General features: G+C 39.8%; 1 protein-coding gene across 1 annotated transcript in view; it reads right to left on the bottom strand.

Moving 5' to 3' along the window:
- cfap299 (cilia and flagella associated protein 299) overlaps positions 1-16,129 on the bottom strand; it is an 86,603-nt gene that overhangs the window by 12,854 nt on the left and 57,620 nt on the right. Inside the window, exon 4 of the mRNA XM_063490749.1 lies at positions 3,604-3,746. Coding sequence (XP_063346819.1) covers positions 3,604-3,746 — 143 coding nt within the window. The remainder of the gene's footprint in view (positions 1-3,603; positions 3,747-16,129) is intronic.

Here is a 16,129-nt window from a genome sequence, read left to right as displayed (position 1 = left end):
GCAGGAGATATTTATATTATTCAGCAATTTAAAATGTTTGCGTTGTTGAAGAGTAAAGATGTTTTATGCTTCAGATGAAAGAAGTTTTGTTTTCAGGAAGAGGCATGATTTCAAGTAGAACAAAACATAAACAATGTAAAGCAGAAAAACCAGTAAATCAATTAGGATTCCCATAGAGTGAGCTGCTCAGCCTCTTAAAACTCTTGGCTAAACACAGGGCCTGAAGAGAGGGAGAGATAAAGAGAGGGAGGAAGGGAACAGCTAGAGTGCATAAACAGATGGTCACTTAGCTGGTGAACATTAAATAGACATCAGAGATGCTGTAGGCACATCTGGAGTGGCAGGAAGGTGGGTGCACAGAGCTGCAGATCTGTGGGTTAATTAGACCAGGGTCAGAACTTCAGTGCGTGTCTATGTTGGAGGCTCACAAATTTAACCTAAAAACACACTTTTTTCACCCTCCATTTACAGTATTAGTGTCAGGTTTTGGTTTTATTTACTTAAAGGCTTACTCCACAGTTTCCCCTGAAGTGACAGTAAGTAGAGCAGAAGAGCAAATATTGTGTTTCTGGTTATGAGATTGTGTCTTGTTTACTAGTTTCTAGATGTTAAATTTCTTCTGAAGCAATTGGGAGAATCCCGTCCTTGACATACTTTAACCAGGTTTCCTCCAGAGGTCAGAGGCTCAGAACATGTGTCCTTACAAATTATATTTATATGACCCACCTGCTGAGTGTGCGTGCTAAAATAAATCACATCCAGCATTTAGCTGAATATTGTTGCTGCTCTTATAGAATCCATGGAAATATTCAGAAGGATGGCTTGTTGTTTATGTACAAATACATTCACAACTCTATCAGTCACATGACTGAGCACTTCCCATTTTTGCAACTCACATGTAAGAAATTAAACTGTGAAATGATTGTGCCTGTGTAACCAGATGTGATTTTAAATAGGAACTAAAGGTTGTGGTAAGATATAAGAGATGACAAATCTTCTCCTTTATTATTATTACTCAGAGGGGAAGTCGTATGTATTTAGTCTTAAATATCCTTTTCTTTCTTTTTTTCCAAACAGCACAGGCACCTGTTACACAAAGTTGGAAAGCTAGAAATATTTTCCACATCAAACTTGTGGAACAGAGAAACTGTACATTTAACACATTTGGTTTTCAACGATAATGTTTTTTCTCTAGTATTTTATATCTTTAAATCCTCATACTTTAGTCCAAGAGGACAGTACTGCTACTGCTACACCCCCATAAGGCTGCGTACGTGAACCTATCCACCCGTCCTTGCTGGAGATGGGAGGTGGAGGCCAGAGCTGGCGCTGGTGTCGCTGCCCTGTGTTCTTTGTGGCTATGGAGGAGGAGGAGGGACAGGATTCAGAGTCCTGCGGTGGGAGGTTTAGTGCACTGAGTGGGCAGCAGCTCCAGCATCTGCTCCCTCTTAACGGCAACCACACTGGGTGTTATTGTTCCCGACAGAGATGAAAAAAAGGGGGGGGTGGAAGATGACATATGAGGGGAGAAAAGGGGAGTGGTAGCAAAGCATGGAAGGCAACTTTAGAGAAGTTAAATAAAGACAAGGAGACGTGTAAATCTGATGAAGTTTTAGTGACTGAAAAATGAGTCGGAGAGAGGGAGCGGGAAGTCAGATGGGGGTGGGGGTCGATGGTGGTGGGGCGGGGTGGTGAGGGGTGTCTTAAAAGCATCATTAGAGAGTAGGTTTTACCTCCAGGCATGCTCGCCCAATGACTCACACCTAGAGCTTGTTAGGGCTTCTACTCACCAGAGAGGAGGTCGAGTTCAAGGCCACAAGCGGGGTTGTGTGTCGGAACACGTGGTGAGAAATGGATAAATAAAACAACAAAGCTTCACATGTCTGACACTTTGGTTTCAAAGGGAAGGGGAAACCACTTCCAAAAATAAAACCCCAACTGTCATTCTTGTCTTCTGACTGCTGGAACAATAGCAGTTTTCTCTAAGATTGCCATTTAGCATTTTGAATATCGTTGTTGGACATTGTGCTTATGAAGCAGTTTTTGGTTCCAACAAACTACAGATACCGTTTACAAATTCCAAACTTTTTATTAATATACTCAGTATTTCTTTGTAACCACATTAAAAAGACAACAACTTCATGATTATAATATGTTGTCCTCAGTGATGCAGCCTTGTTGGTGGGGTGCACACATGAAGACGGAAAGTTGTTTATAAAAATGTTGAAAGTAGAAAAATGAGATTCACAGCATGAAAAACAAAGCAGAATTTCAGCTTGAAAAGCTATCTACATTAGGATGTTATAGACCTTGTTCTGTCACCGAGGTCAAACAGGCTGTGTGCCGTTTGGCTGAACTCTGAATAAAACCACGTATTACACTCTCATTCTCACCCTTCTCCAGTTGTGTCTGTCCTTTTGGGATTTCTCGCACGTATCTGAAATGTTGGTAAGGTGTTAGTCTGCATGAATATGTGGAATGTGGGAATGGTTTTGGCTCTGGCAATCTGCTGACAGCTCTCTGTGTAAACAGCTATCCTGATAGACCAGGAATTATAAAGATGTCACCTGCCTTGCTGAATAGTAGAGTGGAGATTTTAGCTTACACCTGTAAGGTCAGCAGTTCATTTATGGCTTGTTCTGGAATTGTGTGACCGGTGCTGACCCTAGAATTGTCAAACGTACAGTACACATGTATGACTGAAAATATGTTAGTCTAACTTTGGTGACTGATAAATAAAAGCACAGAAAGTCACTGTGGGTTAGTGAAATGTTCCCATCCCTTCACCCTTAATGAAACCTTACTTAAACCTTACAGAGATGCCACAGTACTGACAGCTGGTTTTGAATTCAATTCAAGGACCCTAACCTTAATGTGATGCTTCTCCATTCCTCTGTTTTTGTCACTCTATCTTTGCCTTCTCCAACAAATTCTTCCGGGAGATTTGGCACAGTGGAAAACAGAATTACAAACAAAGAGGAAAACCTAAAAGGAACCTGTTTAAATCCCAGTGATGCCATAATTTTATGGCACAAACTGCAAAGCAAGGTTCAGAATTAGACTGGTTGATTTTAGCAGATAGCAGGTTATGAAATTAAAATGCCCTGATTCGCCCTTGTACTGCTCCACAGAATCATTTGGGACATCTGAAATTGATTAATTTATTGTGTCCAGGCCAGACCCCCCCCCCCCTCCACGAGTTAAAGAGCAATCTAAAACGCTGTCACACTGAAGCAACTGGATTGTCTTCAGTTTGTTTTACAGTCATCTTCTATACATTAAAAATAATCTCATGATCTGAGTCTGTTTAAATCGAGACTTCAGTCACGTCTGCGTCAGCCAGAGAAGTTCTGCACTTTGGTAGCTCTACTTTATTAGTTGTTATTTATTCTACATTTTCAGCTCACAGCAGCTAGCTCTGTATATATCAACCATACTGTGCTTTTTAAAGAGCTCCTTCCAAACCTATATTGGTGTCTCATGACAATGTGAATTTTTATTCTTGGATAATAAGATTTCCTTACCCTTCAAATTTTGTCAAATCCCACCTGAGTAAAGGCTTCTTAAACCAATGTGGACATGTTACAATGGAAGGAGACTTACCATAAATCTGAGCGTGCTGGCATGAGCCTCTTCTTTCCACTGAAATATGGTTCAAAATCTTGGGTCTTGAGTCTGTGGGCGTAGTCTATATAGCCAGATACTTCCTGTCCAAGAGTATTATGATCCCTTATGAAAATGACCGACTGTAAAAAGAGAGAAAAAGAAGGAAACCCTCTGTGTAAATAATCATGACCATCAAACCTCTCCTGAGTAACAGCCAGTGAGGAAAATGTCACTTGTGGAAAGATAGAAGGGATCTGTTACAAATCCTCCCACTTTGAAATATAAAGGGTCGTGTTTTACTTTGAATCGGGTTCAAATCAGCAATGAGTCCAACTTATGTTATACTTCAATAGGCCTCGCTTGCAGAAGTGGGATGTCTACAAAATATCCTGCTCAGATACTAGTGTGGGACACGGACTGAGTCCTTCCACTTACAGTAACTAAAGTCTGAGTTCCGTTCCAAAACACCTACAGCTGGGGGAAGAATGTACTTTAAAATGACATAAAAAATGAAGTGCTTAGTTAAAACTTGATGTTGTGTGTCATATAAGGACTCTTTGGTGGAAAGGGAGGGAGAGTCAAGTCAGAAAAAACCTATCCCGTAGAGGGAACCCTCTCTCATTGTTCCACTTGAGGTTTCTCTTTTTTTTTTCCTTATCCAGATTTCAGGGTTTAAGGACACAGGGTGTCATGTGTTGTGCATGTTGTAAGCTCTTTGAAGCAAAGTTGTGATTTCAGACCAAGTCAGTCTAGTAAAATTACATGAAAATGACAGACCCATGCCTTGATGTTTAAAGTCTTTGGACTTGGTCTGAAACAATTGAAAACCTACCCAGACAGGCATAAATCAACAACTCAAGAGGAGTCCTATCCAAAAGAGGCACACAGGCAATCACCCTTTACAGTAGACTTCTAATAGCAGGGTTGCCAGTACATTACATTTATTTATGTAACAAAACAGTGCAGGCCTTGACAGAGACCACCAAAACTGGGAGCAAAATATAAGCTGAATGCCTGTTTAGCTTAGAATATGAAATAACACAGGATGAGCAGGCGACATTTGGGCCACCTATAACTCAAACACGATCTGATTAAAACACCATGAACAGGTTTGGATTCTTCATTGCCAACAAAACACATACTTCTAAGGACAGCTTCATGACTGCTCATCATGTCTTTGAAATGAGTTCAAACTAGACACAACCTGAGAAAAAAGATGATGACGAATGGTTCTGTCACTGGAATCAGACAAAGCAAATGGAAGCCAAGTTGTCCAAACCCCCTCAGGCGACAGCCGAACATGAAATGATCTTTTCATGTCGATTCGATGGTTTCGATAACACAGGATGACAATGCGTGGAAAGAACTGAACAGGAGACACACTCAGGTGTGAAGAGGTTGTTTTGTCTGCCTTCACAAAGATAAAAAAGCAGCTTTTCTTTCTGTCTTTTCTGCCTCGTCTTGAGATAGGAGAAGTCTTTTTGTGGCCGACTTGTTTTGTTTACTCTGAGCATGAATGAGTCCCACTTCTCGGCCTACAGTAACACAGTAAGAGGATCCTTGTGGAATACCTCAGCTAGTGATATCACATTTGTATAGCTGTCAGGACACGGGCCATCTGTGGATCCCTTTACTAAAAAGGCATGAGATAACTAGCACTCCAGAGCTCAGACGAAAAGAGGGCTGCTTTCTCTCCACCTCTCAAACGTTTAAAACAGATGCTATCAGGTTCACAGCTGGCTGGAGGACTGAGCCATATACCCTATCTACTGGCTTCTGTCCTCCTGCAGCCAGCCTTGAAAAGACATCATCAGGTGGACCCAGCAAAGACAAAGATGATCAGAAATTCTGATTAAAACAATAACAGTTTAGCTTGTCTTTGGGGTGCAAACAAAAAACAAAAGTCCACAATTTTCAGTGTCCTCAGTTTCACACTGCAACACTTAAAACATCTCATTTTTATACAGCCTTCAGTTCTTAGATGTGTTCAGGTCTTGTCAATCTGAGTGGACATAACTGCAACAAGGTTATATCATGATATTAACAATACGAATTGTGTGTACCATCATCTGAATTTAAAAGTTACCTCTTGGATCAAAATGCAAGAGGTATCTCTTGTTAAGTTTTTTTCCTTAACAAGATATTTTCATGTAATTTTTTTTTTGTGATTGTGAACTGTGGGGATCCTTTGGTTGTGTAATACTTTATCCACTTGTAATTTTACTTTCAGGGCAACGCGAATGGACAGGTCATGGACAGAATCATGGTGCTTATTGGACATAAACACAATATCGTAAACGTAACACGTGGGGGAAGTTCCCCAATTTACAATTCATTTGATCAGGTTCTGTTTCACTTTAGTGTTAATCTAGAGAAGCTGCACCACTATGAGGAAGTTAGTCAAAGTCAAAGTCTGCCTAATTGTCAATACTACAACACGTAGTGGACATAGAGTGTTGAAATATTGTTCCTTTTCAACCCACAAGGTGCATATGAAATATGGGGTACAGATATCAAAGATATTATACTGTGGTAAAAATAAGAAGTACTGACTGTATGACTGAAAAGGATTATATACAGTAATCAATGATCAAGATCAACATAGCTTTTATTTGAAAAACAAACACTAAGTTATCAAATTTGGTATGAGGCTGCCAATGAGACTTTTCTACAAGAGATGGAGAACCTAAGGGTCTGACTGCTCAGATGATCATATAACCCCATTAGCCAAAAACAATTTATTCTTATTCAGATTTTGCAAAGACAACTTTCCATTTGTATTATTAGTATGACTTGTAAACAAAATATGTTAAAAGATTTTCTCAGTTTTTGGCTCTGCTTATGATTTTCACCAACTAGACCAGATTATCCAAATAATCGTGTTTGGAAGTAAAATCAAAAATCCCACAATGTACAAAAAAATAATGGTTGGCGAGGACACTTGCTCAAAGTTTCTCATGGAAAAATAATGACATGACAAATCCTTTTTTTTGTCTTAGGCTCTGGTGTTTTATTCAAAGCTTGTCTGATATTAAGACCTCTTGAGTTTCTGTACTGTTGACCTTATTTTGAGTTGAGTCACTGTATTTCAAGACTCTAGTAGTTACACTGTTGACTAAAATTTTAGAATTACCAACAAATGCAAAATTATTTTAAATGTTTTGTTTACTTAGCATTTCTCTTTCTGTAAAAGTTTATTTTTTTGTAGTATAATTTCTTAAGAAAATAGTACTTTGACATAAGTTTCTGGAAAATTAGAACTGAAAATTATATCAAATCAATCTGGTCCATCGATCAAAAACAAGCCATTGCATATTTCTGGTGTTGGCTGGTTTTCCCCAGCAGACACCAAAAAAGAACTAGAATTAGGTGGGTAAAGACTCATTTTCACTCACAGGTCGCAGCAAGAACAAACGAGTCAGACTCTATTATTTGCTCCAAACAAGCAACATGAGTTTCCAGCCGCCTTGTAGGAGGGAGCAGGGGGACCTCCACCTTACACCATGGAAAACAAGTGGAGGCCTTACATCACCTGCCAGCAATTACCAAGAACAGGTGCTGTGACCTCACAGGGCGGCGAGTAAGAGGCCCCACTTTATGGCAAACATCAGTCTGTTTAATGCCTGAGAAGCTGAGTGCTGAACTTGTCTCAGGTAGAGATTCTAGCCTTTTGTGATACTCAATATTCAGTTTGAAACTCTTTTTTAAAAATTTGTACCCGAGTGAAGTTTTACCTGTGTCCCTAACACACCTGTGGCCACGAAACACAACAAACCAAACCACCTACAAGTTCTTTTGACTATACAACCTTAAAAAAGTCAAAATATAAGCACTTCCATACAAAAGTAAGCACGTTTGAGGATTTTTGAGGTTTGTGACAAATTGAGAGGAACCCGATACCTCCTTGACACACACATGTAAATTACTCCACCCGCCGTTGGCCTTTCTTTCAAAGCCCCACGGACGTACAGTTTGAGAGGGCTATACAAAATCAAATCACATCAAACAGAAGCTGACAGGAGGTCTTCCTTTGTGCTTTGACAATGTTCTACAGGTGGAGACACAATGGCCAGACCACCTGACATCCTGCAGAGGAGCATGAGACATCTGAATGTGTGTGTGACTGTAGATGTTTGCCTGTGTGGTGGGTACGACACAGAAAGAAAGAAAAATGCCAAAGTAAAGCTGAAGAGAACTAAGTGGCAACAAGGAAACTGAGGCTTCGATTTTAGAAGCCACTTAAATATGTCTGTAGGATAGATGGAGGCAACTATAGATCAGGAGATCAAGAGAGTTGTCCAGTAATCGGAACGTGAGTAGTAGAAGTGCCCAGCTGGAGAAGAAAAGTTTCATTTCCAATAGTTTGTGTTTTGCCCCATTTGTTACTTATAACCTTTTAATGCTTTTCTTTTACTTCAACCCAGAACCGGTTTGAACCTGGTTCTGATGGAGGTCTCTTCCTCTTAAATGGGTATTTTCCTGTCCAAAGGGTCACCAAGCACATGGTCAAAGGTGCAATTGTTGGGGTTATAGAGTTTTACCTTGCAATATGAAGCACCTTATAACAAGTGTTTCTGTGAACTGCTGCTATAAAAATACAACTGCATTGATTAAAATATTTGAATATACTATATATAAATATAGTTGAAATGGCTGGTGAGTGTTATTATCTTTTGAAGTACCACATATTCTTTAATCTAATGATTCCTGATTTAAATTTTAAGTCAACATTGCTTTTGGTCAGTCAATGAGTGAAATCTGAGAAAACCCAAAATAAAACAAGACGAAGCACATTAATTCACTTCACTTCAATTTTATTTATACAGCGCCAAATCAAAACAACAGTCGCCTCAAGGCGCTTTATATTGTAAGGTAGACTCTACAATGATACAGAGAAAAACCCAACAATCATATGACCCCCTTTGAGCAAGCACTTTGGCGACAGTGGGAAGGAAAAACTCCCTTTTAACAGGAAGAAACCTCCAGCAGAACCAGGCTCAGGGAGGGGCGGGGCGATCTGCTGCGACTGGTTGGGGAGAGAGAAGGAAGACAGGATAAAAGACATTAATTAATCAACTCGGCATTCAGCGGTTGTGAACGGTTTTAAATCTAGTGACTGGACTGTAATTCACTGTGTGTAGGGCTCGCTCTGATGTATTTTACTTGTTGTGTTAGGTAATAAGAAAATACATAGGTAAAGCAAAGAATTCATATTGAAAAAACAAGTGTTCCACTAAAAATAAAAAACAGAGTAATAAAATAGGCTGTAATGTAATGGTCTCAAATAGTGAAACAGCAAAATGTATTATCTTTTGCACGTTGTACACAATCTCTCATAAATAAAATCATATCAGTAAACCTGTGTAGAGAACTGATTGTTTACTACCACCTTCACCAACCCCTCTCCCCCATCCCACACACACACACACACACACACACACACACACACACACACACACACACACACACACACACACTCTGACACCACCAACCTGTCTGAAGGCCCTCATGGCCTCCACTTCCCCCATTATTCAGCCCACACCCACATGCCCCCAGTCCCTGGGAACAATCCTGCAGTGTCAGGGAGCCGTGCAGGTGTCTTGCGGTGTCAGCTGCCATACTGTTTATTATTGGTAGGCTACGCTTTAGGAGGAATCCCGGGCCATCACTAACAACTGTGTAAATTTGTTGGGGTAAGGAAAACATGGCCTGTACTGCAGGAATGTTTTGAGGTGAGAGCCCTTTTTTTGGCTTTACCCTTGTCCCCTTTCTGGATATTCCTTGAGAAACATATGTGTGTTTGTCAGAGGGTTTAAGGAGGGGTTCAGGAGTAGGATAAGGGGGGGCTCATTGCTTATTTGACTTGGAAGTGACTTCACACAGGCTGCTTGTGTAATAGATGCAATGGCAGAAACCATATGTGGTGAGGTGTGTTGCATCTGTGGGGATCTACCCGAATTACACATCCTGTAGGATATGTGATCCAGAGCCCGCGTTCACTTACTTGAAGAGCCTGTAGGCAATGAACCAGGTCAAAGCAGTCAGTAACCTACATTAGCCGGCACTAATGGCAGTGACTTAAAAAAAATGAAAGCAACACTAACAACTTATTCAATAATCTGAGAAACCAGGCTATGTGCATGACATGCTAATCGTTCCAAACAGCTTTACTTCTGAAAAGACTTCACCAAATCTGAACTGGCCTGATAATAATGCCATCCATCCATTCATCCACCCATCCATCCTCTGTCACTCATGCTGCTGTGCTGTGGAGCAGAAACCTGAATAGAGCCCCCCCCCCCATATGCACACCTTGCCCAGGAGGTGCCCAGGAGACATCCTAGATGTCTGAACCACCTCAGCTGGGTCTTTCAATGATAATGATAAAACTAAATTATTGGAAGATGATTATTACTTTTATGCATATAAACAAGAGGAATGTTCTAGCTGGAACTTTTTAGATTTAGGAGTTTAAGTCAAAGCATTATACTAATATATATTTTATTGCAAAACAGACAGACACAAGGACAGTGAGGAGAACGAAAAACACAAATACAAAACATGCAAACACAGGAGAAAGTATGAGTCACTGTGTATTTTTACTCCAAGAGGCACAAACAGGCCCTCTACCCTCTTATTATAAGTGGAGAGCGGGTGGAATCTGACTCAAACTTCAGGTTTCTGGGCATCCACATCTCCGCTGATCTCACTTGGACCCACAACACCATCGCCCTGATAAAGAAGGCCCAGCAGCGGCTGCACTTCCTCCGTGTCCTGCGGAAGAATAACCTGGACCAGAAGCTGCTGCTGACCTTCTACTGCTCCTGAATGGAGAGCGTGCTCTCCTCCTGCCTGGGTGTTTGGTACGCAGGGGCCACTAATGAAAACAGGAAGGCCTTAGAGGGTAATTAACACTGGCCAAAAAATCACTGGCTGCCCTCTGCCACCCCTGGAGACCATCGCCAGATTCTAATGTCTCAGGAAAACCAGGGCCATCACAGGTGACCCCTTGCACCACGCCCACCACCTGTTTGACCCGCTTCCTTCTGGTCAGCGCCTCAGGTCAATCAGGTCCCACATCTCCAGACTCACAAACACCTTTTTCCCCTGGGCCATTTGGACTGTTAACAAACACAACCCCCATTCCAAACCCCACCCCTGCCCACCCACCTCACCAATCTGAGCCATGGTGTGAGTAACCTTCATCACTCAGGCGACTCACACACAGCCTCCTTCAGACCAAGTCTTTTCTTTGCATGACCTCTGAGTACTTTGCAACTATTTTGTTCTCCAATGTGTGCCTTTCTCTTATTTATATATATATATATATATATATATATATATATATATATATATATCTATATATATATAGATATATATATATATATATTTATGTTGTGTTGGATATATCCCTCTTGATTGTATATATTTTCCTGTTTGCTATTCTTCCTGCTGTCTACTACTTATATTTTATTCCAGAGCAGTTGTTGTGGAGCACCTACAATTTCGTTGTACATGTACAATGACAATAAAGGTCTATTCTATTCTATCTTGTTATTGTGACTCACAGCAGCCTTTTTTAATCAAATTGTCATTTTTCTTTCATGTATTCCCTGCAAACGAATCACTTCTGGCAAAGAATAATTGACCTCAGTAATGACCCAAACCCTAGCACTGAATTCTAATGCTAACCTAATGTTGAAGGCAGGCAGAAAGCATGTTTTGGTTTGGTTTTTTTTTTTTGAAAAACTGCAAATAGATTTGATGTGCATCCCTCAGAATGATTATTATCTTTTGTCACAATTGCCAGGATTTGGAAGAACAGCACAGAGGTTGGGGTTGAAGTCATCACCTATGATTAAACTACTGAGACCACAAAAAATACTTATATGGTTTAAATTGCTGTGAATTCATTCTACGAGCCAGCAGCTGAATTCAGTGTGTATCAGAGCTATTTTGAAGAGACTTTAGGTAACGAGCTACAAAAATACCACAACACAGAGACATCTAATATATGCAATGATTAAAATGTGTTAGAGTGTGCGTCTTACAAGAGCAGGTACAAGAGCAGAGGGTTGTGAACTGTTTGTGCATTGCTAGCCATAACCTGTTGAAGCAGTCTTTAACATACCCTTTCATCACAACCCTCAACCACTGATATACTGCAGCCACCCTCTCCAGTGAATGTTGCTGCATTAACCCACAGCCGAGTGGAATTTTAAAACAGGTCTATAACTACAAAAATAATAAATAAATAAAGCTTTTGACTTCTGCTCAGCAGCTTTAATGGGAACAACTTCTATTCTAAACCTTGCCATTTTTGTCTTATCATGTTATTGGCTTATCTTACCTTAGAGTAAAATAAAATCTTTAATTTACAGATAAAAGATGTAATTGCCTTAACAGACGCTGTAGTATATGTATGCAATAAGGATTGGAAATAATCAAAAGACATTTCTTTTTTTCTCTCGCTTATAATTACAGGGTGTGTCTCTAGACAGATGTCTTGGCACCGGATGCAAAAATGCACAAGTGAACTGTTCAAAAGGACTTCAAGCTCTACACTGTGGTTTAATGTTATATCTGTATTCACTTAAGGCACTGCACAAAGGCTGGTCAGGCCACACAAAATGGTACAAATATTTTTTAAATGATTGTATGAAAAGCACCGGGCTAAAAGAGCTTTAGGTCATCACAGAGTGTATGCGCACATGCTTTTGTTGCTAAAGACCATAAAAATGTCCAAAAGTACACAAAAGACAGAACACAGTGTTTGGAAGTCATGTGACCTAAGGTCCAGAATAAATTATGTATTATGCACAGTATGTCTGGATATATTTTCCTGGACATGCATGAGATTGTAGGTGGATGTTAAAATACAGGATATCTAATTCTGGTTTAGACGTCATTTCTGAAAAAAAACAAAAAACAAAACCAAAACATGTGTTTGCTTTATTTGCTCTTCAAATGCATCCATAAACAGATTACATGACTGTTTGCGCAAGAAATGAAGTAAATAAATCCAGAAACAGGTGTCCTGCTATTGAGCTTTCTAAACACCCAACAGTGGACAGCTACACCCACTGAGGTTAGCTGTACGGGCAGAACAACTATGGCCAAATACCAAAGAGGAAGCGGCTCAGTCAGTCAGCAAGGAAAGGCAAGGCAGCTAGCTCAACCCTTGGCTGCATTGGCCTCTGTCTTTTTGGAGAACCCGCCAGTAAAGCCATCACCACAAAATAAGTGGCTTGAACCCACACACTTCAAATTACAGGGCACTCGAAATCAGAAAATGCTATCCTGCTTTTCGCAATTGATGTTTTAGAAATTCTATTAAAACCTCCTCAGTTGGGCCCACGGTGCAGCTCTGCAGTTTTTCCTCTGACTGCATCAGTTCATATCGACTGGAGCCACTCCACTCATTTTTGCACACAAAAATGAGTGGAGTAGACACAACTCAATGAAAACACTGTAGAAAACCCAATATATCAGTTTAGTTTCTAATCTGGAACTAAGAAGGGAGCGTGTATGAGCAGTAAATGCAGGCCTATTATGAACAAGCCGCGTTCTTTTGCAAGATCAACATCAGTGAATCATCTGCTATGCATCTCGATGTATCAGGAAGGAGTTAAGTTTAAAGAAAAGGCTTGCTTTTACTGCCGCTGCTACTTTATGATGGCCAAAACGTCACTGTTAAATTAATAGACAGAAAGACAGTAAAGTTTTAGAATTACTCTGCAGCCTGCTAAAGAAGAGTAAAAGGTTTGAAATATTTGGCAGGTGGCATACATTTTCCTGTTCCCCACAACTGCAGCTGATAAAGGCCTTCCCCATATGGAGAATAAGCTGTCAGCCTGACAGGTGGCATCACTTACAGCGCTCGGTGCAGTGCCCTGTAACAGAAATAGGGTAAAGTTTCTACTCCCGAGAGGAGAAAAAATCCTGGCCCTACAGTAAATTAGTCGCATGCCTGAATTCAGAGAGGAATTACGGGTTGAGAATAGCGGGCGGGTCTGGCACATGTGGTCGCAACACAAATCAGTCAAACGCCATCTCAGCTACGGATTTCAGACACCAAAGTGACCATGCGAGGCATATCTTTTCCCTCCCCTCCACTCCTACAATCATTTTCCACATTCCACTGGCTTTTAAATTACCAGTGGGAAGAAGGATACAAGTTTAGCCTAAAATATATGTGAGAGCAGTGCAACAAAGCTGCTTGTCCACTAGCAAGTTTGCAAACGACAGTCTAAAAGAGCGATGGTGTCATTAACTTTGTGGCCACTTTAATCCTATTTATGTAGAGATAATCTTTTATTGTGCAAATTCTATGCTAAACCTGGTTGGTTGACACAACCGTCCATGTATAGAAGGAAAAGAAAATTTCTTTAAGCCTTCCTACTTTAGTTCTACTTTAAAACAACTAATATTCTTTAAGCCTCGGTGCAAACAAGGTGTAAATCTGCACGTTTTAAACCCGAAAAAATCCTCAGTTCATGACAGTTTGCTTCAGCAGTAACTAAGAAATTCAAGATTCCACATCCATAATGACCAGTGCTTTTTATATTTTAAATTGCAGCATCATCGTTTATGCAACATCTGTATCGAATATAGTTGATGAAGACGTGACATCACTGGAAAGCAAGGTCCAGCTGTGAAAACTCGAGGTCCACATTTAGGTTACCAACATCTTGGTGTTTGCAAACTGGATGCAATGAGTGAGGGGCGGATCTGACTGAGAAACAAAAAGCATACCCTGCTTAATCGGCCATTTTCACTCTAATGGGGACTATGATTTACAAACAAAACATATACATTAATTTTTAAACTAGCGAATGGGTGAACAGAAAGAGTTTTCTCAGGTTAAATAGCAAGAAAGCCAGAGGACAGTTTCTCATAAACCCATATACAATCAGACATCTTAACTGCAGGAGTACCCCCACGCCCCCCCAGTTTAAGGCACAGCAATGGGATTCATTTTAGACTATTTGATTGTAGCAAAAATATTCATAATTTTTATGTGGTAAAATAGTTATTAATATTGATATTGATATGTACTTTTACCAAAGTACATGTGGTGGGCTAACCAAAGGCACCTTTTTGTAATCTTTGTAATCTTTTGTAAGCTTTTAAAGTAGGGACAGACAAAAACATCTAATTAACCCATAATTTCCTTCGGGATTAATAAAGTATTCTGATTCTGATTCTAATCGCCCATCAATAGCTTCAGTTTTCAAAACCACACTCTACCTTCATCTGTTATATGTAATCTTTTGTTAAATATTCAATTTGTCTAAGATAAGACTCAGAGTTTTACTTATTAATACAGCAACCTTTCATTTTGCTACATTATAATTCATACATTATAATGTACTGCAATAGTCACTATAATACTGTAACATTGCTTCTTATTGTGTAATTACCTCAGCTTTACACTTTGCAGAAATCCTTGCATACCACGAGTCATCTTAGAGTTATAGTTTTATCTTGCTTCCCTCCTATCAGTTTTTTTTATGGCAGTTATTTATATTTTTCCTGCAAATTACATACATGACAATTGATTTTTATTTTTGTAACTTCTTTTGGGGGTTTTAACTGTAACAGTGACATTTACAACTCTATCCATCCTTCAAGAAATCTCATTTTTCCAGGTCAGTTCAGGCCTCCACTTCTGACCACATGCCCATCGTTGGCACAGACATTAAGAAAATCTTTCAGTGTTCTACAAACCAGAAGTTGCTTTGCAAAAACAGGTCTTTTCTGTGCTCTGGGCTTCTTTAGGAAACAGTTTTATTTTGAGACCCTCCCTTATTAAAACAAGACCTTTATCATCTGTACCAAAGACTGCAGGGTACAAACTGTGGTATACCACAACTAGCAAAACAGTCATGAAGTTCAGATCAAATATACTGAGGATGTGATTCAAAACTTGAGCATAATACGAGCATATTCATTGTTAAGAGTCATGATGTTGAAGGCACCACCCTATTTTATTTTATTCAAGGGTACAGAATACAGTATAAGAAAGAGAAAGCCCTTTAATAAGTTCTAGAAAATACACAAACTTCTATTATCTCAAATCTCTACTAATCATCTTTAAGATCTGGTGCATTAGGGGCCAGGAAAACCAAGAATCTATTCCAAAATGTTTTTGTTTCTATAAATTGTATCTCCTTGTGATTTCGTGATATAGAAAGTGGATCACATGGAAACTGTATTTTCTCGACAGGATTATTATTATTAGTACAAAAGATGAACACACCTAAACACAAAAAGAAGAACTTCCTGACTTACTTCCAGAGATCTGCTTGTGCAGGTGCATGAAATTACCAACAGCTTATGAGCAAGCATTTATGAAAATCTGAGTCCTTGAGAACCTGTTCATGAATGCCTGACACACAAAACTTGAGGTTTTCTTGTCTTTGTTTTTCGGTGGGGAGCTGCTCAGAATGTAAGCTGCTGTGTTTTCTTGGCGGAACAAAGGCGAAGACCTTCAGGTAACTGTAGCCGTGCTGAGGATTTG

Source organism: Pelmatolapia mariae, linkage group LG12 (genome assembly GCF_036321145.2).
Source record: "Pelmatolapia mariae isolate MD_Pm_ZW linkage group LG12, Pm_UMD_F_2, whole genome shotgun sequence".
NCBI classification, from domain to species: domain Eukaryota; kingdom Metazoa; phylum Chordata; class Actinopteri; order Cichliformes; family Cichlidae; genus Pelmatolapia; species Pelmatolapia mariae.
Note: the sequence above shows the minus strand (reverse complement) of the source record. Positions and strands in the feature narration are given on the sequence as shown.